The sequence below is a fragment of the Netta rufina genome, assembly GCF_964035555.1.
Source record: "Netta rufina genome assembly, chromosome: 11".
Lineage (NCBI taxonomy): Eukaryota > Metazoa > Chordata > Aves > Anseriformes > Anatidae > Netta > Netta rufina.
The window spans coordinates 14,686,967-14,714,067 of record NC_140134.1 but is presented as its reverse complement, the minus strand read 5'-3'; the positions used below and the strand labels follow the sequence as shown (position 1 = coordinate 14,714,067).

The following is a 27,101-nucleotide window of genomic DNA, read 5'->3' as shown; positions in this document are numbered from 1 at the left end:
TGATTTGCTTTCTAACAATATCCTGTGGTATGTGTGGCTGCAGCTGCTGCAGCGATTGCTCTGGAGCTCTGCGACTTACAACCAGAAACCGAGCTGCAGATAAATGAGGAAGGGTTTGGTGCCCGCACAGATCTCCGGATTTTTCATCAAAGTGGTAGCATTGATCAGTCACAGCTGTATGACTTCGCTCCTGTAGCTGGAGAAATGGCTTTCCTGTTAGCCCTGCTGGGTAAGACTGCGGATTCTACCTGGGATAACTTTGACTTGAAGAAGTGCTGTGTAGAAAATCACCCAAGCTTCCAATGTTCGTGCTTATCCTAAGGTTAGAAACCATGCAGCGATGTTGATGTCGGAGCCTCTTCTGGAGGAGTTACAGATTTTTATGGGTTGTATTTGGGGGGGGGAAAGCTGCTAGCAAAATGCAAAGTTATTTTTAAAGGATATGGAAGGGGGACAGGGGCTACAGATGTGACACATAAGAGAGCTGCCATGGAGAAGCAGGGCCAGTGGTGATCAGTGTCAGAGCATAAAGCAAGGCTGCTGTCCAGTCACACCGATGGGTTACAGCCCTGAGGAACACATTGGGTGAGCCAAAAGCTGCCTGGTGTGCTGTGGACAGGGAGAGACATGAAAGAATGGGATCTCTGCTTCTTAGGGTCCCAAGCAGTAGATGGAAATAAGTGCAAGAAGCCCTAAAAAAAGGGGGAAAGATGAAGGGGGAAATGCCTTGCTGATCTCTCAGGGTGCAAGGTGGTGTGGGCAGCTCCCAAACTTGTTCTGGATACCCAGCCCCATGCAGCAGAGACCACAGCTCCTTAATTGGAAGCATGCTCCCTGGGGCGTCTCTTCTCCTAAATCATGAATCATTCATGCTTTCCTGTCAAGAGCTGATGTAAGGCTCATTTTCGAGGCACTGGCTCGGTCTCTCCTTTGCGGAGTGGCCAGGTGAGTGCCCCAGCAGCACACTGTTAGGCCACTTGCAGCTCTGCTTGTAGCCATGGAGCAAAGAACCCAGCCTTTTACCCCCTCCAGCTACCAGCTGCTTACCCCGATGTCTTTTTGAGGACTGTTGAAGCCAGAAAGAAAAAGGCAGGCTGTTTTGGCACCTTGCTTTAATGTGCCATTGATAAACAAGGTTGGTAGAGTGCTCCTCTTGTGGTGGAAGGGACAGATTTATTTAGTGGCGTTTTTCTTGGTCACTTACTACAGGTCCTTTTGAAACTGGGCCTGCTTCCCTACCAAACCCTGCTCAAGAGGCAAAATTTCCCTGTACCATGCTCTTCATTCAACTGAGAAGAATATTTCTATAGAAAATTGTCGCAATGAGCAAGTCTTGTGGCTTTTAGTCTTCCAGACCTTGCTATGAATCCTCTTGTTTCTCCGTCTGACTTACGAAATCGAGTGCTTACACAAGTCCATGTGGCTCAACCCAGCAGGCTTCGGCGCTTCAATTAAAACAGATTTACAATATTTGACAAGTTTTGAAGGTCAGCTTGGTTGGCTAGCAACGTGCTGCTCCAGGCTCAGTGAGCCACCAGGTCTCTGCACAGTCTGTGAGCAGCATTTGTGCACGCGCTGTTTCAGTGCGTAGGAATGTCTGCGTTTTGGCCTCTTAGTGCTGATCTCTCAGCAGGGAGAGCATGTCAGTCTCTCTGCTCTAGTAAGGCTGTGAAGAGCGATGCTGTTGGTTCAGTCATAGCAAAAACAATTTTGTTTGTTACTGTGTTTGGAAACGAGGGGGAGATTTGTTATGGCTTCGCTTATGTGTTCTCCGAGCTTGTTAACACAGTGGGGATGCGTAACTAAATGACTCCCTCTTTCAGGTACATTCCGCCCCTGATCTGGGGGAAGAGTGGACATATCCAGACTGCCCTTTATGGAAAAATGGGGAGAGTGAGATCACCGCATCCGTACGGACACCGCAAGTACCTCACGATGCCAGATGGAGCAACAGCAACCTTTGATCTCTTCGAGCCGCAGTCCGAGCACTGCACTGGAGGTCAGTCGCAGCAGCTGCCGGCTGCATCTAGCTGCTGACCTCGGTTCTGTGCTCTGGGCCATGGAGGGGGGTAGATAAGAGCCCTGATACTTGATTCTCAGAAAAGATGGGTGTTAATTCTGGTGATAGGAAGGGGGCAGCTACACAGTGCTAGCCAGCCTGTGGAGGCTGTGAGACCATCTTGCTGTGTACTCATCTCAGACAGCACAGTAGGACCTGCTAGACTAATTACCCGTGTGTGGCGAGGGGTGGGCATTAAGGAGCAGCAAAAGTGTTCCATAGCTTCTCTGCATGAAAACAATCTCAATGTGCTTAGGATATAAAGGAGTCCAGACTATAAGAGAATTCTGTGCAAAATGTAGGAAATCCTGGTGATCTCCTACTGTGCTATGTATGTGTTTTCAGAGTTAGTCAGATTTCAAACACCCTATTGCTAGCGGTAACAGCAACACTTAAAATTGAGTTACTGTGACTTCAGTAGTACAGTCTAACCTCTGCAGCAGCTGACTTCATTGTAAGCCCACAACTCCCGTTTGGCCTTCAGAAAAGGCCAAATTCTTCACATTATCGGAGTTGAGATCTTTGTGGTATAATGCTGTGCTGCAACAGTTTCTGCTGGCCTTATCACTGAGGAGAATCTGAACAGTGCTTTCCTAATGAGGCAAAAATTCACAGTGGGTAGAGTTAGAGCTTTGCACGTAAGTGCAGAGAGTATGAGAGCTAAGTGGAAGTACATACATGTATGCTAATCCTGAATATATTTTTACTGTCCTTACTTGAGTTACGGTAATGGCTTTCTTAGCTGATGAAATGATACCTTGTTAAACTGATGAGCAGTGCCAGCAGATCAGATGTTAGATTAGCCACAAAGCAGGTGATGGCTGATGTCCGTTGGTCAGAATTTCTGTGCTTAGCAAAGCTTCATTTTGAAGATCTGGGTTGTGCTGGATTCTGAAAGGGAAATGAGAAAAATAGCTTAGTGTACCTGGTGCATGGAGAAGCAGTGGGCTCTCGTGCTTCCACACGCTCAGCAGTCTCAGCAGGCTGTCAGAAGGCAGAACGAGTGTGATGTCCAACATCTTTCTTCAGAGGGAAGGATTTTCTCTTGGTCACTAGGCAGTTTCTGTAGAACTGTTTGGTCAGCCTTCCCCAAAGCTAGGAGATTGTTCGTCTGCTATAACATGAATTACTCCTTCCACATCTTTAGCAATAGAGCTGCTAGTTTTCTGTCCCACACCAGGCTTTTTGGCAGAATGGTAGGATTTTTACCTTTCTTCTGCTACGTGGTTTCCCATGGATCTGAAATGGAAAGCTTCTGAATTTCTTAATTTGCATGAAGTGACATTTACTTAACTTCCCTCTCTTTCTGTGCACAGAGGATGTCACGATGGTGATCTGCCCTGGGATTGCTAACCACAGCGAGAAGCAGTACATCCGCACTTTTGTTGACTATGCGCAGAAAAATGGGTACAGATGTGCTGTTCTGAATCACCTGGGGGCCCTGCCGAACATCGAGCTCACTTCTCCACGCATGTTCACCTACGGTAGGTGCTGCGACAGCTGACAGCTTTCGAGCTTGTGGAAGTTCTAGGGCTTGATCAGGCTCCTTCAGCACACCACAATTGCCATAGGTGAATTAGGCTGATCATTTTATGCTGTTTCTTAGGATCTAAACTTAACTTATGAGGAAGAAGGGAAGCTAATAGCAGGATTTAGTTTTTTTCTCACTTATCCTAGTTCTAACATACGTATCTTAATTAAGGAGACCATTTTTGAAAGAAAAATAGAAAAAAAAAAAGTAGTCATGGCTACTATGAGCCTGCTCAAGTGGTTACAGAGATGCTCAAATGTCAGTTTAGTGGGATATGAACGACCTTGGCTCTGTAGGATAAAAGCTATTTCTGACACTTTGGAAAATGTAGTATGAGAAGGAGCATGTATCACCTTATCCAGAAAGTACATTTCTATTCTAGGAAGGACGTGGTCAGATTGGTCCCTGAATGTAACACAAATGTCAAGGAATGGCAGCAGTTCTGTGGTCTGACAGTAAAACTACAGTAGAGGTAGTGCTTAACTACCCTGATGTGGGGCTTTCACCTTGAATATAAGGAAATCCTTCTTAACCTAGAAATTAAAAGGAATAAAGTGCTTCAAGGTGGGTTAAGAGTGACTCCAGTTATTCTTACCCGCCCTGCTAGTGTGTGATGTGATCTTAGTAGAATGTGGCCCTCTTGCCAGGGACCTGATCTGCCTGTTCCCAAGTTCTGATGAGCCTTCGTGTTCTCCTTTACTGCAAACATCTATAGTTATATTAAATCAGGAGTCAACTGTGGCTACAATAGCCTGGTGTTGGGTTTCTTTATATCTTTCTAAAGGTAACTAAGATACTTACTGCTAAGAGTTTGGATTAACAGCTCAAATGTTGATCTTGAACACTTGGATTGCCAAAACACCTCGTGCTTTCAGACTCTGGGTCTAGCAGGCAAACAGGCAGTAGTGCTTCGTTGCTTGTTTTGTAGCTATTAAATCTGCTCCTGAGAGGAAAACATTTCAGGAATACCAATAGCTTTAATTTTTAATGAGATCCTAGACTGGTAGTTGTTTTGAGTCTACCAAGCTTGACTTCCCAAAAGCATTTGATTTTTTGATAGAATTTGAGAGCTTCCTTCCAAAAATAGAACCTTCCTAGTGCAGAGTACAATCCCCAAATTCACTGGCTGCTCTCTGAAACTTCTGGTAGTGTCATGCTAGCTTGATATTTAAACATAGGCTATGGCATTATTTTTATTTTTTTTTGAATAATTAGCTAAAATGACTAATAAGGGACTGGGGAAGAGGGGATGTAATGCCATCATCAGCATGTATAGATCTGCTACTGCTCTGCCTGGTGCTGTTTTCAATAAGATGGTGCTCTAACTTTGCCTAGTGTCAAATGCCAGTCTAGATTTCCCAATCCCTCTCTAATTTTCTGAGAACTTGCTGGAGCTGATGGCAGATTGTTCGTTTCATGCAGCTGCCCTTTAGACCTTAGGGAGCTATTCTGCTCTGTAGCTCCGAAGATATGCCTTTCTAAATCTTACAGCCTTGGGAAGGGCGAGGAATGTCTAGCACTTCCTCTGAGTAAGACAGTAAATCACTTCACAAGCAACTCTGCCAAGTGTTGTGCCAGCAAGACCCTGCGCAGACTTTACTCTGCCTCCAGCCCGAATACCCTGTTGTCCTTCCAGCTTATGCTGGATTCCTGATGCATTTGTTGGGGAGCAAGTAGCATAAACATGATTTGCTGAATCCCAAAGCCTTTATATCAAGCTTGACCTGTTGCTGTTCCAGCTTTAGGTTTCTGAAACGGCTGCCAGCTGCTGTCAAATCATGAAAGTCAAACACGGTGTTTTGACTGCTGGCTTCTTCCAGAGGAGACTAGAGTGATGCAGCGTTTGTCATCTTGAGGAAAACTGTCCATTACCAATGTTCACAAGGAAGTGCCCAAGTTGTGATGAAAGGCTCAGCCAGAAGCCTCCTATTTCACTGAAGTGAATGCAAACTGTAGTGCTCAGCATCTCCTCCAGAGCTGGCCAAAACCTGTGTCTGATGTCCAGCAAGGATGTTGCTTTTGGGGTGGGGGCACACTGGAGCAGTGCTTGGGTGGCACAGCGTACAATCCAAGCTCTTTAAATGTACCTTCCTGGAGCAGCTCCACAGGACAGAGCTGAGATTCTGGCCCTAAACCGGAATAGACAGCTGTAGTTTTATTGCTTTTGCTCATGTGGTGCCTTCTGAGTGGTTTGAAGCACTGAGTCCAACTGGAAGGCTAACAAAGTGCCTAGCCTGCTGATACCATTGTCCTAATACCATCAGTTTGGGAGCTGCTTCTCTTTGTTTCCTCTTCCAAACTCAAAGGCAGCAGAAATAGCTGTAGGTACTGATATGCAGAGATTTTACCTAGCCATGTCAAAGCCAGGGTTGTTTGACTTCACTTCTTCGGTTGCTTTGGAAAGGCAGAGTTTGGATTGTCAGAGCGGCTGCTCCAAGGGTTAGGCTTTTCAAATTTTATCTTTGGCAGTCAGTCGGACAGGCATGAGCTAAGGTCCACAGGACTCATAAAACAGAGACATGAACACGTGTGTGAATCAGAGCCCTTAAAATCTTGAGGTTATTGAAAAGTCAGAAAGGGGAAGGCGCTGAGCTTAAAGCACACAACTGGAGTGTGAAGTAGAGAACTGTTGGAAGATAACTCTTGACATTGTCCTTATTTTTCAGGTTGCACCTGGGAGTTTGGTGCGATGGTTAACTACATCAAGAAGACCTACCCTCAGACCCAGCTGGTTGTCGTAGGCTTCAGCCTGGGTGGAAACATCGTGTGCAAGTACCTGGGGGAGAGCCAGGCCAACCAGGAGAGAGTCCTGTGCTGTGTCAGCGTGTGCCAGGGCTACAGCGCGCTCAGGTGAGCCTGCTGCTCTCTTCTGGGTGGGGAAAAGCTTGCTGGTTCTCTTGCACCTAATTAAATTAGTCTGTAGGACTGCAGGATGCCGCCTTCCTGAAGCAGCAATCAAAGCTTTGTTGATCAGCAGTACAAATGAACAGTCAGCAGTACAAACTGGCTTTCTGTACCTGGCCAGGTAAACGCTGGCAGCTTCTGCTCTGTGCCTGTGGGTTGGCCTGGCTCTGTTGTGGCAGCGCTGCTGGTGTCGTAAGGAGAGGCATTCCCCATGCAGTCCTGGCTAATTAATCAGGCAGGTTGGGCAGTGTGACAAACTGCTGAGCTGGTGCCAAGTTTGAGGCAATAGTTTGCTTTCTCATCGCTCTGAGGAGTATCACTTGGCCCATAATAGCTTTCCTGGCTTCGCTGCCGAGTGTCATCCGGCAGCTCTTATCTGGGGAGGCTGGAAGGACACAGCTCGTGCTCTGTCAGTCCATGCCCCTCTCCTTTTGGGGGTGCTGCTGAAACAGGCAGGGGGCTGATGGAAGGGTGAAGAGGCTCTTGCAACCCCTGCTACCTGCCTGAAGTGGGGAAGGTGGAGAGGCTAAGGATAATAGCCCTAAGGGCTGCCTAAAACATTAACCTGTTGTTCCCAGCCTGGAAGCAGAGGCTGTAGCACTTCACAGGAGCTGTAAGGGCTCCACCTAGTGTTAGCACTTATATTCACTGATGGAGGCTTTGGGTACAGCCCTGCTGCTTCAGAACTTGCAGCTCAACTACTGTGCAATAACTTCCATGTGCAAGTTACTGAAGATTGAAACTACTGAAGATTGAAGCTAATGCTCACGGGTCTTGCTGTCTCTACATATGGGCAGCTAGTGAGGTACAGCTGGTTGTACAGTAACTTAACTGCCTCTCTGAGCAATGAGAATATTTGAAAAGCAAGGGGCTGTCGAGGGTAGGGTGTTGGTGTCAAGATCCTTTGGACAGATAAAGCTGGAACTGGCAGCACGGAGCTGGAACTCTTGATGCTGCTGATGCTCTACCTCTACTGTGACTACTTTGGTATTCAGCAGTCTGAAGACACCTTTTATAAGTTAAGCTCTTACAGGTGAAAGTAAGAAGTTTTTTCTGGAAGCATTGGACATGGCTGAAAGTTTGATAGACAATTCAGTAACATTCCAGTATACCTCGTGCCTTTTTGAGACTTCAGATCAGGTGCAAATCAGATGCTTTCAAGAATAGTCTGGTTTTGTTTCAAGTAAAGTGTTAGTTGTATTGAGGTTCTGGCACAGAGTATCCTATTGAAACAAGCTCCTGAAACTGTTTTTGTAGCCATCAAACAGGGTTTGCAAGGATTGCATCTGGCCTTGGCCGGTTTGATTTATCTTGGAGTTATGCAACGTTGTGTTTCTGGTCTCCAAAATGTTCTGAGTAATTCTGTTCCCTGAGCTGATTTCTTAGTAGTATGTCATGGTGTGCTGGTGAAACGGCAGGGTAAGGACAACCTGTTTAACAATGCTGCACTTGGATATCTGCGTGGAAAAATAACAGCTGCTCCTGTGAGCTTAACGTAAGTCTTCTGCGGGTTGCTGTGGATTCCTGAGCTCTTGACTCCACCTGCTGGGTGAACATCTACCAGCAAATCTCCGGTCACAGAACATCTGCTGTGCATTACCGTGTGCCCAGCAGGAAGGCTTCTCGTATCTTGTGTCTCCCTACCTAATGTTTAGTGCTGCTTTTAAATGCTAATTAGACAAAGCTAGGGAAAAGCAACATCAGTAAATAACTACGAAGTAAACGACAGGATAGGGTGGGCCTTGTTATAGAAGGGGGAGGGAAGAGGTACAAAGCATCTCCAGGTGGAAAGGATAAGCCTTATCCTTCTTGGACTTGGTCTGCTATGTGAGAATTACTGTTCTTCCCTCTGAGCTACACAAAAGTGGATTGCCCTGGTAGATGACCAGTTAGATTACAATTCCTCTTTTTATTAGCTTGTACAGCCTTTGTCCCTAACTATCCCCAAATATCTTTAGGAAGTAAAGGAAAAAATTAGGAGAAAGTGGTAGTGAGCAAGATGAAGCAGGCATTTGAAATTTGGAAACCTTTCCAGGGCATTAAGCAAGTGCCCCATAGAGGGGCATGGTAAAGTAGAAGCGAAGCAAGGCTCTGCCGGCAGAAAATGGGTCTCTGTTTAATGAATTAACACAAAGTCTGGGGAATTTGTTCCCTGAGGCTAAGCAGGGACCTGTCTCCTTATTCCTTAATCTCTGCCTGCACAGGCTTGATTCTGCTTCTTGATCTTGTGGAATGCATCTTTAGTGTAGCTACAGGCTGTGGGGAGAGTCTCCACCTTTGAAACCGGTGCAGTCCTCAAATAATACTGGAAGTTGAATTTTTGTCAGTGCTTGCAGCCCTTCATATTAGGAGTCCTGCTGTCTGCTGCAGAAATTGTGGGGAAATGTCGTAGTTATAACTTCGGCTGTCTTGAAATCACTTTAAAGGTTTGCTTGGGAAATCTTTTCCTGTCTCTATTCCCCTGTCCTGGTGTAAGTGTGGTAGCTGTAGCCTGGTTAGACAACAAGCCCATGTTGCAGCACTGCTTGCAAGCAGGCAGCCTGCTTATGCTCTGCTAGGAAACCTGCAGCTTGTGGCTTGGAAGGTCACAATAAATCCCCTGTAGTTCTGGTGGTATGTTAATGTTTAAATGGGAGTAGTTCAGTAGCTGGAACTGCCTGCTCCCAGCATTCTTAGGTCGCTCAGTAAATGATAGTAGGTTCCCTCAGTAACAGCAAACCCTTGGTAAGAGTAAAGCTCTAACCTGCCCGTGACCCTGCAGAGCAAAGGAGTGCTTGTATCTGGCAAAGCTCACAGAAGTCTGGACGACTTTAATTCTGTTTTAACAACAGATAAGCTGTGAAGTGCTGTTCTGCTCTGAGAATAGGTAAAGGCTTCAACTCCGATGCCACTTGCAGCTGCAATGAGTATTTCCCCTTACAGTTCCTGCCAATGAAGGTAAAACAATAATAGTGTGTGTAAATATTGCAAACATCTGCACAAATGATTTCCTTTGTAAAGCTATTACACGCAATTAACTTTTTTCAGCAATAGGTTTTAGTCCTTTCCTCGGTGGTTCCATTAAGTAAATTGCATTCAACTTATGCAAAGGGATAGCAGAGTCCTCTTGTCAGTGTTGCAGATCTTGACTGATGGCTCCTAAATGCTCTGATCAGGACAGCTAATTGCACTGTGCAAAATGAGACTGCAGATCTGTTTTCTGATACTCCCGAACTTCATCAAAGTGGAAGTCATTTCCTGGAAAAGGTTAAGCTATGGCAGGGGAAGCCTGGAGATTTGTTTACTTAGCCTCTAGGCTGCAGTGAGATGTTACGGTGTATTACTCTGATCTTTCAAGATCTCCATTAACAGCTTAGATTGCTATGCTCTGTGTTTTTTCTAGGGCACAGGAAACCTTCATGCAATGGGATCAATGCAGAAGATTTTATAACTTCCTCATGGCAGATAACATGAAGAAGATCATCCTTTCTCACAGGTAAACTTGCATTGGTGCAAGCCAATTGCTCTATTGGATTTATCTCCTCTTCTCAGTCAGACTTTAAATTCAGACTCCTGAAAGATTACGAACAAATCCTCTGCTCGGTGTCTTTTAAGTGAAGCAAGAAAAAGAAGGGGAGCCCATGCCAATCGCGTATACTGTAAAATACACAAATAAGCTCTGGTAATCCTGTTAGAAGAAAGTAGGCTTTGTTGTGTTTTGTTTTTGGTTTTTTTTTTTTTCCTTCTGAGGAGACTTGCTTAATGAATAAACAAGATGAGCACAGGAAAACATTGTAATTAAACTTCAAAGTGGAGTATTGTGCATCTGTTTCACTTCTAGCTAAAGAATCCTCTATTCCAGGAGCCTCTTGTTCTGCCACCTACTGGAGGTAGGATTAATCTTCAAGATCTGCTGCAAGGGGCTGCTGCTTATCAGATAAGCAAACAGTCATCCTGTAGATCTGGCTTCTAGTTTTCTTCTCCAAAGAGCACGTAGCCAGCAGAATACTTAGTGCTGCTCTTCCTAGAGTGCTACTGTCCTTGCAGTATCCCTGTGCTACTGTTGTGATCTGTGGCTCTCAGATACAAAAGGAATGTGTTGGTTAAACAGGTGACATGCTCCGTGGTGTTTCCTAGACCAAAATTACCTGGGTGCTTCTAGGGCAATGAATATGTAAGTACCTCATCAGTGGATGCTAATTAAGGCCCATTCCAGTAAGGAGCATGTGCCACTTGCAAGCTTGTGGTTCATAGCTAACAGTCCTGTGTGGTATGAAAAACAGGCAGGAGGAGGTAGGACAACTGATTTGTAGGATGATCCACGTAATTCACTGCAGACTGACAAATATTTGGACAACTTGGCCAAATTATACATGTCAGGGTATATAAGCCCCCATGAAATGGTGCTTAGATTCATAAGCCAGATAAAGGCAGTGCTGGCTTGAAGGAGATTCAGTTAAGTAATCTTTTTTTCCACAATCGTTTGTGCTCTAGGGCAGCTCCCCCAAGTCAAGCCTGGTCTCCCTCCTGCTCTGCCCTGCAGCTGCTTCTAAAAGGGAATAAAAATCCTTTCCAGCTTGCAGCCTTTGTTCTATTTGTTAAGGGAGCGGTTTGTTCTGGTGAAGAAACACATCCTCTCCTGAGGGTAATAACTAATTATGACAAGTGTCCATAGTAAATAGCTTTCTGCTAAGGTAATGCCCCCAAGTAATTTCTGCTGGATGAGCTAACCTAATATCTGTGCTGGGGAGACTTCAGGACCAGATGGTGACGGGGCTGCTGTGCCCAGGACTGCTAGTGCTCTCCCCGAGCCACCCACGGGTTTGATCTGAAGCCAGAGGACCCTCCCTCCAACATGAAGCCTCTGTTCTAAATCCCCCTAGTGCTGTCTGTTCTGGGAAGGTTCTTTATAGAGGCCCCTTCTGCAGTTTTTCAGTATAACAAGGGAGCATTTTTCTCTGAAGTGGCTGTTAGTTTCTGTTACACCTTATTCAGAAGCAAGGTAGATGAAAAAGCTGTGCTTGATCCCAAGAAACCCTTGTGTACGTAGCCCACTTCTGTTCTTACCTTGTCAGATTTGGTAAACTCACTTGTCCTTGAGCAGGTCACGGCTTTGCTGCACTTGTTATGGTGTTTGGATATTTATCTTGTTACTCCTCTTTCAGGCAAGTTCTTTTTGGAGATAACGTGAAGAAGCCACAAAGCCTTTCAGATGCTGATCTGAGCAAACTCTATACGGCAACATCCCTTATGCAGATCGATGATAATGTTATGAGGTATGAAGGGGGACTCTATGCTGCTCTCTGGAAGTGCCTTCTGTTTTAAGTGTTACTCTTGCAGGTCTCTTTCTGTGCCTGTAGGAATCTGCTGAAATGCAGCGCTGACAACCCCAAATCCTTCCTTGTCTTTACATTGAATAAAACCATAAAAAAAAAAAAGATTATTTTTGATAGTCACAGCTTCTGTAAAGTCATCCAGGAGGCAGTTATCTATAACATCTGAACCTGCAGCCCAGAATAAACAAGGAAGAGGCAAGCTCTTGCCAAGAGGTCCACAAAAAATAATGCAGAATGTGATAAGCATCTCAGAAGTGCTCATGAGTGTTTTTAGTCCTGCTTGAATTTTGAAACAAACCCTTCCCCCTGAGAATAATGCCTTCTTTGTGAACATTAGAACTGGCTGAGATAACACGAACTTCTTAACTTGTCATACTTGCACCTAAATTAAGCTCTCTGCATTATTAGGCAGCAAGCTGTTACTGCCTGTGTCCTTGAAAACAACTTAGTACTTTGTTTAGTGGCTGTGATCTTGCCATGGCATGTTCTATGTTAGGCATTGACACCTTTACAAAATGCTGAAGCTGTACACTGCCAGCTCTACAGCCAAAAGGTTTTTGGAGGAGTAGTAATATTGCTGTTTGTTGTCTTTCTAAGAGTGATTCCTAGGGGAAATATACTTGTCCTTCATCCCTGAGGCCTGTCTACTTTGGGCCTATGGCTGCATCATTGTCTCCTACCCCAGGAAAGAGAAAAAGCACATGAGTATAAGCTCACTGCATCCTTGGTTTGAGATGAAGGGCTAAGGATACTGCAAAAAAATGGAACCACAGTGGATTCTGTGTGGCTTGTAGGCAGGCCCTTTTGTCCAGTATGTTTGAGGTTTGTAAGCTGTGATGGTTTTATGTTTGTAAAGGCTTTCAGGTGGTGAATAAGTTTATAAGTTATTCACACAGGAGAAAGCAAATTAAGTTTAAAAAAGATGCCTTGAAGGCTGCTAGACTTCCACTTGAATGTTTAACTTGGTGTGTGTAGAAGAAACACAAATCCTGCTATCAGTGTTTGAGTAAGCACAGAAAGCATAAAAACATGTGCTGCCAAAGCTGAATTTTGCAGAAAAAAGGCATTGTCCTTAAAAATACGGGTCTGGGCATGTATGTCCTTATTTGCAAATGGGAGTCAGGTGGATGCTAGGAACATGATGGCAATGACACTATCCATTTCAGGAAGTTCCATGGGTACAGTTCCCTGAAGGAGTACTACGAAGAAGAAAGCTGCCTGCACTACTTGCACAGGGTAAGCTCTTGCAATTGACTGCTCTTGTACCATCTTCTTCCTACTGGAGATAAAATGCTCCGTGCTTTCTGGTTTTGATACCTAGACACAGCTGTCTTAGCTTGGATTTTTAGAAGTAATCAGTATTTTGGAGTGGGATTTCAGTTCTTACTACTCCTAATGCTGGTTCTAAATGCTCTGGGCTCTCTAGAGATCATAGCTCTGGGTAGTAGCATCCAGATGATCCAGCTAAAGCCAGGAGTTCAGCTGAACCCCTTTGAGTGTAGGTGCATAAGGTGGAAAATGGGTGGTGGCATACAGCCTTCCAGGCAGAAAAGACTAGATACTCTGCAGGAGGCTTAGCACACTATCTGGAAGGCAGATGCTTAGCAGGCCGAAGTAATGCAGAAGTAGAACTGGAAAATTAATTCCTTCTTGATTTGCTGAACCGGAGGATGGAGGCACTCCAAGGGAGTTTCCTGGACTTTAACCAAGGTGTCTATAACAGCTAGCACTGGCTGCCTGATGTGCAAAGCAATGTAGAGTAAAAAGGGTGTAGCTATTTGAATTCTGAGAATGGGGAAGATCTGTGATTTAATCTGTTTGCTTTGTTACACCCGTATCGCTTTTCATACAACTGAATTGGAAAAAAAAAATAAAGTGCTGCAGAGTACTCCGTTGGTAAAAAGCCACCAGTCTGAATTTTTGACTGTTTTGCTGATGGTTCTCCAGTTAAAGGACAACTGAAATAAGATGTCTGAATTGAGCCAAGCTAAGAAGCTTTATAACAGTTGATAGAAACTCAAATACCAACCCCTAACTGTTTTTTTCTCTACTATGTTTCTTGGTACAGATCTATGTTCCTCTTCTGCTGGTTAATGCTGCTGATGACCCTCTTGTCCATGAGAGCCTTCTATCAATTCCAAGAGCTCTTTCAGGTATGTTGAAGCAGTCTGCTCCAGCAGTGCATATTTGTTTACCTGCAGCTTCCTTATCTCATCACGATCCATGATGACAAAGCAGCTTGACTTGCCTTATTACGTCCATAATCCTGTGGAAGGTGTACTAAGCCTCTTTAAAACACCAGTTGCAGGAACTAATGAGGCTCTTTGTGAGGAGGAAGAACTCGAGTCCTCCTTTCAGGCATCTTCTGCTGTTTAGGCTGCTGTTGATAGCCAGTAGTTTACATTCGGGTTACTTTCTTGAATGGAAAAAAAAGCTTCCTCGTGTCTTTGTTTCTCATTGGGATGTAGTAGAAAGGTGGGTTACTGCAGTGACAGTCTTGAACAAGTATAGATGAAGGGCCCCCTTCCCTGATGAATGGAGCCCATGCTTTGCTGTGCTACTTGATAATGAAATAAGGTGTGTCCTTTGAAAGGAGTTCTGTCAGCTCTCTGTCTTCAGCCAAGAAAAAGTCAAATACCCTTTAGAAGCTCAGAAGAATGAGCTGCTTGCTGTTTCTCTGCACAAATGGTGCACAGGAAGGAAAGATGGGTTCATTCTTCTCTCTGAAAGCTACAGGCAGAGAATTCATCTACAGCTGCTTCCAGACAGAACGAAGCACAGGGATTTTCTCACTGCACATAGATCAAAGTGGATAATATAATGCCAGAGCTTTGGTGCAGCTCAGCATGATGCTAACAGTCCTAGTTCCAGTGTACGTGAGTTAAAGGTAGAAGGATGTGACCTGTGTTGCCATAAGGGCCCAGCCAGCAGCATTTCTTGGCCAGCCTGGTTCCTGTGGACCATCTTATTTTGTGAAATTGTTAGGTTATGTGCTTTTGACTTCATATTAGCTGTGGCCTTTGTCAGCACGTTTCTGCTTCCATCACAGGATTGCTCCTTTTGGTTCAGACCCTATGCCAAGGATTGAGTTGATTATTGCAGTTTAAGGTGGTTTAGCTCTTGGCTCCAAATTGCTGACCTGCTGGAACTGTGTGCTTCCTTCTGTCTTACAGAGAAACGGGAGAACGTCATGCACGTGCTGCCCCTTCACGGAGGCCACCTGGGCTTCTTTGAGGGGTCTGTACTATTCCCAGAACCTCTGACCTGGATGGATAAGCTCGTGGTGCAGTACGCCAATGCCATCTGCCAGTGGGAGAAGACAAAGTCTCATTGCTCAGACACAGAGCAGGCGGTATCTGGCCAGGAGTAATTGACCCAAAGACTCTGGATCACTTCAGTATATCTCCCCCTTTGGGAACTCTTTGTTCCCTCACCTGCTGCTTCAGGTTTCCATTCTCCTTGATATCCTATGGCTGGGGTTTGATCACAATGTTTCCTTCTGAAGTGGAGTTAAAACAGAGGTTGATATCTGGTCAGAGGATCTTTGCTTATATAGTCACTTGGGTTTGTAATTTACTGCTCTGCTTGAAGAATTAGATTCCGACTGTGACTTGTTACAGGGTAGTTGAGCTAAAGACAGTTTGCTTTGATGTAACACAAGTTTCAGATGCCAAAAGCCTTTCACCTGGTGGTCAAAAACTTGATCTGAAGCATTTGTTGAGATGTAGATGACAAGGTAACTGACTTTTTCAGTCCCTGTGCTGGAAAAAACCCTGTACCAAGCCACAGGCCAGTGAGTGGTTCAGTCCATGAGCCACTAAATAGTGGCTTGGGAAAACAGATGCTTGACTGTCGGTGGAGTTCTAATCTTACACCATCTTAAGGGAGTGTTTCACTTCCTGGGAGTGCAGTTACACAAGTGAATCACTTTAAAAATGCTTAACTTTTCCATGCTTCAGATATCTGTGGGTTGGGGTATCTTTACGCTGGGACTCCAGGTAGAGAAAAGCTGCGGGCTGGTAATACCAGTTAATGTTTCTCTGTAACCACATTCTCACACCAAGACCAGACCAGTCACCTTGTCGTATTTGCCTCTTTTTAAATGTAGTCATGTTTTTAGTACTGGATCTCTTGTTTGACCCAGAGCTTTTTAAAATTGGCTCTGGCTTCCGAATGGAAACCAGCAATGAAGAATCTGCAGGATCTTTTTGTGAGCTCAGTATGTTTTAAGAATATTTCATAGTTATGTACTCTGTTAGGGATTAAATTGTAGGGTGGGGGGGAATGTATCTAGATTTACTCCCCTTATGTCAGGGTAGATTATACCAAAATTCTCGTCCTTAATTTTCAAAGCATTGAATGGTTTTCAAACACATGACTTGCCTTACAGTTGGTGGGATCTTGATGGGTCTAGCCCTGTGCAACTAAAATACCTTTGACTAACTACTTCTGTATCTGTGCAAATGCTGCAGGATTTTACTGGCTCCAGTAAGACATTGGGCTCCTCGCGTGAATTCCTTTCTGCATGCCCAGACACCCTCTTCTAGTTGTAATGTGCAAGGTGAAGTGCAAAAGCTCCTTGCAGGAGTGAAGCCTCAAGTGGCTGTTAGGGCCGAGGTGGTTATTGCGGGCTCTGCTCTATCTCCTGGTAGGAAAGTTGCCCCATGACAATCTGGAGACTGAATTTTTGTGGTCACAATCTTTTTTTCCCTATTTGTTCTGTCAACATTGTAGTCTCATTAATCCACCCTTGAGACTTCTTTGTCCTAGTGTCAGTGAAGCTCTTTTCCTGTCACACTTCCCGCATCCAACGAGCACTTTATTGCTTTAGCCTTGGTTTCTGTGCCAGGCTCTTCAGTTTGTAGTTGAAAGGTGAAACAAGCTGCAAGACTTCAGCATGGTAATGCAGGGGAACAAGCCTTCTGGACTGCCCTGTCCCGGAACTTCATTCAGTAGGTTGCAGAGGTAGCTTTTTATTTTAATAAAGCAATAATTAACTATTGTAGCAAAGGTGCATTATCATATCAGGAAATTCCTTTCAGTTTGCCTTAGGCCAGACACCGCGGCCTGCTAGAATGAACTGTGGGTACCTGCACGTTGTCCTTGTTACTGAGCCCAGGTTTCCTTTTGTTCCTCAAAGAAAAAGGTGTGATCAAGTAAAGCTGCAGCAGTACTTGGCCATGCTTGTGGCTGTTCCTTAAGAACTATTTTAGGGCATCAGTTAGCAAGGATATTCTTAGCTGATGGATATTTGTCTTTGTGTTGTTGTTCTCTCACTCATCCTGCATCTGTATATCACTAAAACCTGTCACGCAAGATGCTCAGAATTTTGCTTAAGTAGCTGCTCATGCAATTTTTACTGGATGTTCTGTAAATGTATTCTCACTTATCAGGATTGGAGTGTAAACAACATTTGTATGCATCAACTAGCCACAGTATGAATTTAGGTGTGTAGGGTATGTGATTTTTTTGTTTGTTTGTTTGTTTTTATCTCCAGGGGGTCACAATTTTAGATGTCTCAGTTTTCCTGGCATATACATCTGCAGCTTCACAGGTCACAGCTTTCTGCCTTGAGGAAGCAAAGCTGCTCCTCCCATGACGGGAGATGCCCTTTTTAAAATGCTTCATGTCCTGCTTCAGTCCAGCTTTACTGTGCTGTGAATATCAACTCCAGAGAGATTTAGAGGAACAGGAGCTTCCCTTGGTAGTGACCCCACTGTTGAGGTGAGGAGCCCATCATACGAGCCAACATGTAACTACGAAGGAAGGACAGTGTGCATCAAGCCTCCTTGGAGATCAAAATTCTTTCTCAGATTTCCTCAAAGTTCCTCAAAAGCAGGGCTCCCTGCCCAGCTCCCCACATGGCTGCAATTCTGCCTTCCTTCCCAGGACCCCAGGCTTGCAGAAACAGTTCGGCTGTCGGCTGCCCCCGACAGGGAAGTTGGAAGTGAGAGAGCTATGGCTGGCTGCTGTCTGAAGGTGGATGTTGAGGCAAAGCTGGTGTTTGCTTGCTTCGGAATTGGGGTTAGGGGGCAAACTGCTTTTTGGCCAAGGCATGTCAGAGTAAAGCTCCACTTTCAGAGGAGCTGGGTAGGTTTTTATTGAAGAACTTTTCCTCCTTCCTTTTTTAAGAACCGTTCTTGACAGACTGGGTTTTGAAACATTTCCTGTTCCTGAGGTGTGAGGAAGTTGCCTTCTCAAGTGTACCTTTATTTCAAAATGACTTTGCTGTAGTTACAGTAGATGGCCAATAAGTGACATCTTAAAGCAAGTATTTCCTAAAAAATGAGGTGAGCAGCTGAGCAATTCTCAAAGCAGCAAGAGCTTTGTCTAATCAAGAAGGGATTTTGCTCAAACATTAGTTTTTTTTCAAGGAGTACTACATCTTCCTGCCCTGTAACTCATAAGCCTTCATATTTCAAAAGTGCCAATGCTGTGGACTTTCTGAAACTCTCAACTAGAGAGGTAATAGGGGTCTGTCCTGCTCCTTTGACCTGTTCTTGCACTTGCACCTACAGCTGCTTAAACCGCTTGTGGCTTGACAACTAATTCTAGCCTGTTTGGGGAGGAAGAACTTTGTCATAGGTTGGTTGTGCAAGGGTTCCAGAACCTGGGAGTCACCTTACTAACTTCTGTTGCAGACAGAAGCAGTAAAAATCTCTTCTCCCAATCCCACCCAATTTGCTGCTTTCAAAGCAACTCATGTTGTCAAACCTGCTGCAGCAATTTAGAGATCTCAAGGAAGCAGGAGAGGAGGAAGTGAAGCTGCAGTGCGTGTTATCTAGAGACCTTCAAAGAAGGAATCCTGTATTAAATCTTGCTGCTGACAGAGATTGGCAGCTGATACCTAGTGCCAGTACCACGAGCAGGAAGGGACTTTGTCCAATCCTTACCTGAAATGCATTTCTCTCCCAAAATAAGGCAGTGCTAGTTCTGTGATGTCTGCAGATGGTCTTCACTTGCCAGTGAACCCCACCTTAAATGCAATATGAATTTTTAGATCTTAGAGGTGAAGCAGTCTTTTCATCTCTTGCAAAGACACACAAGCTTGTAGAAGGACACACTTCAAGCCCAGAGCAGTACAGCCTGGTAGCACAGTTCAAGACTACAGCATGATGAATCTGTCATGAGCTCTGTTTAGTTTCAAACCGGGATTAGAAAAGGCATCAGCAGAGCTCTTCATTTATTCTCATGTACTATACACCCCTCTTCCTTATCACTGTATGTAAAAGTAACACTCAGACATAAACCCCAAGGACCATCTCAATCAGATAGCAAGTTGCAGACCGTATTTTTGTGGTGGTTAGGCTGGTCCAACCATCTTTGTCAGTGTCTGGAGACACCTGGAACTTGTAGGGGAGCAGCTGGGACTTGCTCTTATGGACCACAAGGAACTTGCAGCTTCCACGACACCAGATCTGCCAGCATGTTTAATGATCCCGTGGTTGGGTTCTAAACTGAAAGTGTTTTTAAATGAGTCAACAGCTGCACTGTAAAGACAGACACTTGAACCTCCCTGCAGTCCTTTCCTGACCATTTTTCTGCAGTTCCTGTTCTGTGAAGGTACAGGTTACAAAGACAGGGCACTAAGCAAAGATGTTGAGAACCGTTGTCTCCAGCACTGAATTTAGCCACGCTACCTGTGTGTCATCTGTCCTGGGTCTGTCACAAGTTCCTAGACCTCAGCCCTTTGACACGTGGTGCCTTGCCCTTTTTCTCCTCCTCCCTTGACATCAGCATATCTAGAGACTTCAGCAGCAGCTCTGTCAGAGCTTTTGGGCTTTGCTTTTTAGTAAAGGATTCCTCACACAGCAAGCGGTGAGACCCCTCTGGCGATGTACACTGTACAAGCGTGTGCTGACATAAAGGACCTTTGTGGGCAGCCTACAACTAGATGGTCTATTTTAATGCTTAAAATAGCAATGTGTGTAAGCAGTGGATCATTTCTCAGCTCTGTTCCTCGAGTTCCTCGAATTTGCCTCTAGCCATAGGGATTGAGTCAGACGGAGGGTTTGCTTAGTATGTGACTCGTTACCTTGTGATCCCCAAGTTCGTGTGTCTGTTGACTCTTCAGCAACATAACTGGAGGTGAATTGTGTAAGGGGCTACATCTCAAATGAAAGAGCAGAGTGGTAACTTCAAGAACTAATTGCTGAACAGTTCAGTCACCTGGTTTGCTTCCAAGGACTTTTTTTTAGAAATATTATGCCTCTCTGGAGGTTACTGAAATTCTTCACAGCCTTTTCAGGAAGACCAGGAGAGGCCCTAGTCCTGTGCTGCGTGTGCAAGTCATTTGTTGTGAAGAGCATCGTGTCAAGTCATGCTCCGCGTGTCCTGAGCCCTCTGGCAGCTCTGTCAGTTGGGTAGATCCCAGAGCCACGGTGATTCAAAGCAGGGTCTCCTTCGGGGCTTCTAGTTCTAGGCAAAAAGCAAACAGCTCTTCTTGGCGTGAGGGCTTCCTGAGCTGTCTACCAGCTTTGAATGCCTCAGAGCAGCCCAGAGCTGCAGAGGGGGTGCCTGCCCCCCTTTCATTGCTAGTAGCCTCTTACAGCAGCCTGGACTCTCCTCAGCTGGTAGGGAAGCTCAGGCCCGGTGCCATCAGTGAGTCACAGCAGCTGCCAGCTTTCCACACTGCAGTGGAAAGGTTTCTGGGATTACCCTGAGCTATTGCATTTCAAACATCTGTATTTGTGTTTTTCTGGTTAATCAACGGACACAAACACCGCAACCCAGGGCAGCATTTATCAGGTTGGATCTGCTGGTATTGAAGAACCTTTTCCAGGTCTGTCTGATAACGCTCTAAAAGCCCCAGCCCTGCATCCCCTGTGGATGAGGAGCATGTTTTGCCATCTCACCCCTTGGCCTTGCCTAACACAGGTGACTTGAATACCAGCGAGGAGCCTGATGCCACGAGGTGGCCCAACACAAAGCCTTTTAGCTTTTGTCTGAGTGACGAACTTGCATCGCCTGCCTGCAGTCATGTGAGAGCTTTGATTAGATGCAGAATTTCCTTGTGGGATCTCTTACAGCTCTTCTGGGTTGCTGACCCTTCTGTGGCTCCTGCCAGCTGGGATGTCTTTTAAAAATAATAACAATTAAAAGTGTATTTCATGTAACCAAACACTACTGCTTAGCCCACGTCAGCAGCTTTCCAAAGGAACGTGTTTTCTCATTCCTGACAACTTGTCTCTTTTTCCCCGTGACTAGAAATCCTTTCTGAGAAAGCGATAACCCCCTTGCAGGAGGGGCCCTTTCTCTGGGGGTGCCAAGCTGAAGAGGTGTGGGGAGCCCTCAGGAAGGCAGACCCATGCCCTTCTCACGTTGCTGCTGCAGCTGTGTTAGAGCAGGCTGAGAATCGGATGTTCCTGGTGAGCAGCGTGGTTCATTACAGATAAATTTCCAAATTGGCAAAATTATCCTCTGGAACAATCTCTAAATGCTGCCCTGAAAAAGCTTGTGTACAGAGATAGCCTCCCTGCTGCCACGTTCTGAGTCAGATTCTCTGAAGCTGACAGCTGCAGGGGAGATGATTTGCAACTAGCAATGCAATTTTTCTATATCTGCTGATGTTTACCTTTAAAATTATATATATAAATATATATTAAAGTGTCTTTGATTTTTTCTTTAATTTTTGTTCTTCTGTGTGGTGTAAGATGGAAGTCATTGCACAACAAAATGTAATTTTGTTATCTTTGATTCAGTGGGATTTCTTTATTTAAAAATAAAGGACTTAAGGAAGTCAGTGCTCCGTGGAGTGGCTGTGTCCCGTGTTACTGGGTGGGGGGGTGCTGCTGTCATTCCTGACACACGGAGCAGCAGTGAGGATGTCTGACATGGGAACGTATTGAGCCAACAAGGTCATCCTCACCAGAACACAGCCGGGTCTCTGAACACCTTCCCTCGGTCACAGGATTTGGATTAGCTCAAGGAGGAACTGGAGGAGTTCTTCGGCCCCAGCCCTTAAACGTGAGTTTTGTTTGGTGTTAAGGCTTCTGTTTGGTAGTGGCCTAAAACAGGAGCACCTCAGAGCAGGGCTGCCCATATATCCCTGTGGGGTTCACGAAAGCAGGAGTTGCCTTGCTGCTCCCCCTCCTGTCTCCCAGACAGCAAAAACCCTTAGAAACCCTTGTCAGTAATTCCTGTGTCACGAGCTTTAGCCCTGCCTCTGGGTTTCTGACCACTTCTTGGCTCCTCTGGAGCTAAATGCAAGGGCTCTGGTTGTTCCAGGAGCTGTGGCTGGCTGCCTCCTTGGAGGGAGAAGCGTCAAGCTTGCACTCTTCTTCCCTGCCTTGGGGAGAAGCTCTGCCACTCCTACATGTATACATATCTCTATATATATGGGAGCATCTCAAATAATTGTCCTGGCTTGAGCAGTAGCATGGGGTTCCTTGCTGTCCCCTGAGCAAAGCCCTGTGTGTTTTTCGCAGCAGCTGACGGGCTGGTGGCTCAGCCTGGGGAGCTGGCTCTGAGTTCATCTCCCCCCTGCCTCCCCTTGCAGCCCGCGTTGCGTGCACAAGTAATGCTCCAGCCTTTCCTAGTTGCTTTTCCTTCCCCCAGAGGAGGTGTGATTGCTTTCCTGAGCAAGCGAGCCGGGCTGTTGTGTTTTCACTGGCCCCAGGGCTGCGGGGGCTTCCCTGGGGCTGCTTGGTGGGCTCAGCGGGGTGAGGAGCTGCCTCCAGTCCTCCTCGGGGCCCCGGCACAAGGCTGGCATCGCAGGGTCCGCGGTGCTCAGCGAGCCGGCAGCGCTGCGGAGGCTGGAGGAAAGGGACTGCAGCCCAGACAGGCCCCGTCCTCCCGGCGGCTTCGGAGCCAGCCTCCTGTTTGGTTTGAGCCCGAGCCAGTGCCCTGATGAATGCAGCTCTTGTCGGCTCTGGATGGGGCTCTGGCCCTCTGCTAATGAAAGGCGCTGGTGTGTGGCTGCGGGGCTGGGGGACGGGGAGGAGGGGGCAATACTGGGTTGGCAGAGGAGGAGGTGACCGTCAAGTCCCAGGCTAGTGGTGCTGCCACCCCTCGCTGGTCGTGAGCAGCTCTCGTGCCCTCCTCCTCCTCCTTTTGGGGCTCCTCATGGGGTTTTCCTGATGTGAACGGCTTTGATCTGAGCTCCTTCTCAGATGCAGTGCTGGGAGAGGTGGCTGTGTTAAGGCTTCTAGGGGATTTGCGAGGGTAAATCTGCTCATCTTTCACTGTCCCGTGGTTAAAATTCATCTCTGACCCTCAGTGGCTGCTGTTCTTTCTCCCTGACAGAGTGAGGATTAGGTAGTCAGCTCCATCTGGGCCCTTCTTGGGATCTTTGCATCTTTTGGGCTGTTTTCTCTGGCTAAAGCAGGGAACAGAATTGGGGGGCCTGGTCCAGGGGAAGGAGAACCCTGGTTTGGGATGCAGGGAGGATGGAGAAGGACAGTTCCAAGAGGCCTGTTCACATCAGGGCTGCTGCTCCAAGCCCCTAACAGAGCTGAGCAGCAGCGCCTGCGCCCCAAAAGCCTTCCCCTGTCCCTTGCCGTGTGCCACGAGGGACCCAGGAGCTGTGCTGTTAAACACTTCTTTATTTCTCCACGTCCAGCTTTCAGCCAGCCCCTGGCAGGGCCCTCCTGCTGTGACGGCCTCCGGCTGCGTTACCCCACTCCTGCCTGTCCCCCCTCCAGCCGATGCCACCCCAGGAGCTCCCCAGTGCCCCCAGGGCCGGCTGTGGAGCCCCTCTCCGGCTGCACTGCCCCACAGAAGAAAAACCTAAGGCTGAAGCAGAGCAAGGCACGTCCTACCTGCATCCCAACCCCTGCGGTGTGCCCGGGACAAAGGGACAAAGGGCCATCCTCCTGGCTGCCACCACCCCCCTTCCCAGCATGGACACTCCCCCGTGCTCCCCTTTTTTTTTGCAGGAGCAGGCTGGTGGCCAGCTTTCTCTGCTGGCTCCCAGGGAAAGGACCCTACTCCAGGAGGGTCAGGGACCCTATTCCAGGTGGGACGGGGCTGCCAGGTGGCCCACAGCCAGGTCTGGGGATGGGGACAGGCACGGGGCAATGCACCCAGAGCGCCTCGTTCCCAGCAGTCACTCAACCAACGCTACGGGAGGGAGGTGGTTGGGGTTAGGGGACCACCTCTGAGCCTATGTTAGGGGGGAAGGGGGACGGCCCCCGCCTTAGAGGGCCGTGTCTTCAGCCTCGATGCAGGGCCCGAAGAGCTTCTCCGCAGTGGCTTTGCCGTCGTACTTGGGCAGGTTGCCACCGAAGTCTGCCGGCAGGATGTCGGCGTCGATCTCCTGGTAGAAGGACTCCAGCTCCTCGCCGTGCACAAAGACCTGGCGCGAGGGGAGCGACCCTCAGCAGAGAGCTGGCGACCCCACAGGTGGCAAAGGGGTGCCTGGGGGACACCGGCAGTGCTGGGAGCCAGCAGCAGTCCCAGCTCTCCCACCTTCTTCCCCCCCATCTGCTCGGCTTTACCCCCCTTTGCCCCCGGGTCCCCTCCCCGCACTCACCCTCTCCAGCAGTTTGCTTTTCAGGAAGGGTTTGACCACGTTGTAGGTCGTGGTGAAGTACCAAGGCTGGTGGATGAAGTGCACGGCCTTGAAGCGCGCTGGGAAGGAGTCCTAGGGTGCCAAACCCAGGCGGGGCCAGTCACAGACCGTGCTGGCCTCATAGGGCCGGGAGAGGAGGTGGGCAGCAACAGAAACCCTGCACTGCCTCCACACCCTTTCCCCAGCCTCCCTCTTTTGTTCTGACCCAGAGGTTCAGCCATCCCAGCCCCAGGAGCAGCAGGGAAGCTGCAGAGATCCCATCTTGCAGGATTAAACCAATTAAGGAGCAAAGGAAGGAGGGTGTGATGGGGAACAGCCCCTCCAAGATGGCAATCCAGCCCCCTGCTGGCCCTGGGCACGTTCTCTTCCAGCTCACCTGCAGCATGTCCACCATCTTCTTGAGCTCGGAAGGTTTGATCCCTGACGCCTGCTGCATGGTGAAGCCCTTGAAGTTCTCGATGATGCAGAACCCGTTGATCTGGGTCTCTTCGTTTTCCAGCAGCTTCTCCAAGATAACGCAGTAGGCACGAAGGATCTGGAGGGGAGGAGTGACAGCAGGGTCCGTGCCTCCATTTCCTCCTTTGCCCTGCGGGTCCTTCCTTCCTAAACCCCTCCGATTTAGTGGTGTGGTGCCCCCCTTCACCCCGAGTTATCTGGGCTGGGAGATGCACACCCTGTGCCCTGCAACCCGCACCACACCAGGAGGAAAGAAGGGGAGCCCCTTGGGACGGACCAGGAGAAATTCAGAGTTTTACTTAAACCTGGGTGGAACAACCCCCAAAAACCTGCTGACCTCGTCAAAGGTGATCTCCTCGTAGTCCCAGTTCTCGATGTTGAAGAGCATCACCACCCGGCCGTACTTGTCCCTGCTGGCCAGGATGCCGGGGTAGCCCGCCTCGATGGTGCTGCGCACAGCCTCGGGGGTCAGGTTGTCGAAGAGCTCGGGGTACTGCTGCCGAAAGTTCACGTAGCCTGCGGGGGGACAAAGCTGCTCACCCGTCCTCGGGAAGCCGGGAGAGCACGGGCTGAGCTCCCCGCCCCTGGCACCCCGCAGGCACGGAATATGGGAACGTGCTGGGAAAAGGGGGGTGAACAAAACAGCTCGTCTGCGAGCCAGCGCTGATAATTACAACTCATTATCCACCCGGCAGACACAAAGGAGAGCAGAGCAGAGCCAGGCAGGACAAAGCCTGTGGCCAACCCCTGCTCCCCGTCCATCCCTGTGTGCCACCCCCAGCATGGGGAGGGGGTGCCACAAGCCCCCCCTGCCCTGGAGTGGTCCCAGGGGTGCTGAGCCCCCCAGGCACCGTGCACAAAACGCATCAGGATGTGAGCAGAGACCTCCAGCCCTGCCTTTTGCAGCTGCTGCTCGCTCCCGTGCCCTGCCAGGGGTCTGGGTGCACTGGGAGGCACAGAGGGGGATCGGGACACCCATCCCCACCCACCCCCACAGCGCAGGGCCCCCCACCTTTCAGCAGGTCATAGGCCCTGTGGACGTCGAACTTGCGGGCGCGGATGAAGCGGAGGAAGAAGGAGTCGTCCTTGCCCTGCATCTTCTCAGCCACCGCCTTGCAGACGTCCTCGGTGCCCGCCCGCTCCTGCACCAGCTCCCGCAGCGCCCTCACCGCCGCCTCCCTCTGCTCCTCGGTCTCGTTCAGCTCGTCCTTTGCCTGGAAAGGGAGCAGGGAAGGGCCCTCAGCATCCTCACAAAGCCCTGGGGACCCTGAGCCACCCGCAGATCCACCCCGGCGTGTGTTTTGGCACAGAAAAGCAGCCGGACACGGTGCCGCTGGCTGCGGGTCCCTGGGCTGTGCCTCACCTTCTGCAGGGTGTGCAGGGGGATCTGCTGGCACCTCCCGAAAACGGGGCCGTGGTCCTTGGTGGTGAGGCGCTCCAGCTTGGTGCGCAGGGCCTGCTCCTCCTCCGAGACGATGCGGAAGGTGCCCGTCTGGGGGCGAGGAGAGGATGGGGGGCTGAGGAATCCTCTGCTCACAGCCCCCCACCTCCCTCCCCGCCAGCCCCACGAGGCTGGGGACAGCCCCGGCGCTGTGCGGATCCCTCTGGGCTGCACCCCATGGGACAGGGAAGGGCGAGGGGTGCCGCAGCCCAGCGCTGCAGAGAGGGGATGCTCAGTACTCACAACAGCAGACATGTTGCCTTTAGCCTTTATCAGCAGCAGGACACTGGAAGAGAGGAGGAGGAATTACCGTGGGGATCTGAAAAGCCCCTGCAGCCCCCGGTGCCCCTGTCCCTCCTGGAGGAGGGTACCTGGTGGGCACAGCACCCTCAGCTCCATCACCTGCTGCCCGTGGGGCTGCCTGGTGGAAGCTGAGAGCGTTGGAGAAACAGCAGGGCTGTTTGCAAAAGCAGATTAAATACGTGGGTATTGGTCATCTGACGCCTCCAGCGTGGTGTTTTTTTTCTGGGTTTACATTTTTTGGGAGGCTGTGGGCAGGAACACCCATGGGTCATGGGGACACACAACCCCGGGAGCTCCTCCAGCACGGTGTCACCTCTGACCACATCCAGGGCAGTGCGGGGAGCACCAAGTGCTTCCCAAGACCTGGTACGAGCAACATGCCCCAAGCAGCACGCGCAGTGTGGGTCCTGCTGCCCTGTGGGTGCTCATTGTGCTGCTCAGGGGAGTCCCTGCAGCATGGCCCAGCGCTGCCACAGCCCTGCTGAGCTGCTGGGTTGGGGATGTTTGCGGGAATGGGGTGTAATGGGGTATCCTCCTGCTCCCCAAATGCTCCCCTTGGCCCTTGGGCTCTTTCTGCACCG

General features: G+C 48.4%; 3 protein-coding genes across 7 annotated transcripts in view; 1 reads left to right on the top strand and 2 right to left on the bottom strand.

The window, feature by feature from the left end:
- ABHD2 (abhydrolase domain containing 2, acylglycerol lipase) overlaps positions 1-21,561 on the top strand; it is a 38,066-nt gene extending 16,505 nt beyond the window's left edge. For all 5 annotated transcript variants that reach the window (XM_084293485.1, XM_084293489.1, XM_084293486.1 and 2 more), the window contains 8 exons: positions 1,824-1,999; positions 3,376-3,543; positions 6,257-6,440; positions 9,877-9,969; positions 11,639-11,749; positions 12,976-13,045; positions 13,878-13,962; positions 14,983-21,561. In XM_084293485.1, coding sequence (XP_084149611.1) covers positions 1,824-1,999; positions 3,376-3,543; positions 6,257-6,440; positions 9,877-9,969; positions 11,639-11,749; positions 12,976-13,045; positions 13,878-13,962; positions 14,983-15,179 — 1,084 coding nt within the window. In that variant the 3' untranslated portion in view covers positions 15,180-21,561. The remainder of the gene's footprint in view (positions 1-1,823; positions 2,000-3,375; positions 3,544-6,256; positions 6,441-9,876; positions 9,970-11,638; positions 11,750-12,975; positions 13,046-13,877; positions 13,963-14,982) is intronic.
- Positions 1-27,101, bottom strand: part of MFGE8 (milk fat globule EGF and factor V/VIII domain containing) — a 98,668-nt gene that overhangs the window by 35,310 nt on the left and 36,257 nt on the right. The gene's annotated exons all lie outside the window — the stretch shown is intronic.
- On the bottom strand, positions 23,946-26,535 carry RLBP1 (retinaldehyde binding protein 1; the record flags this gene model as incomplete). The annotated part of the gene is made up of 6 exons (XM_084293055.1): positions 26,140-26,535; positions 25,789-25,990; positions 25,114-25,292; positions 24,697-24,855; positions 24,282-24,392; positions 23,946-24,104 (listed from the first exon to the last, which is right to left on the bottom strand). Exons 1-6 carry the CDS (start codon positions 26,470-26,472, stop codon positions 23,946-23,948), a joined length of 1,143 nt encoding a protein of 380 aa, XP_084149181.1. The 5' UTR covers positions 26,473-26,535.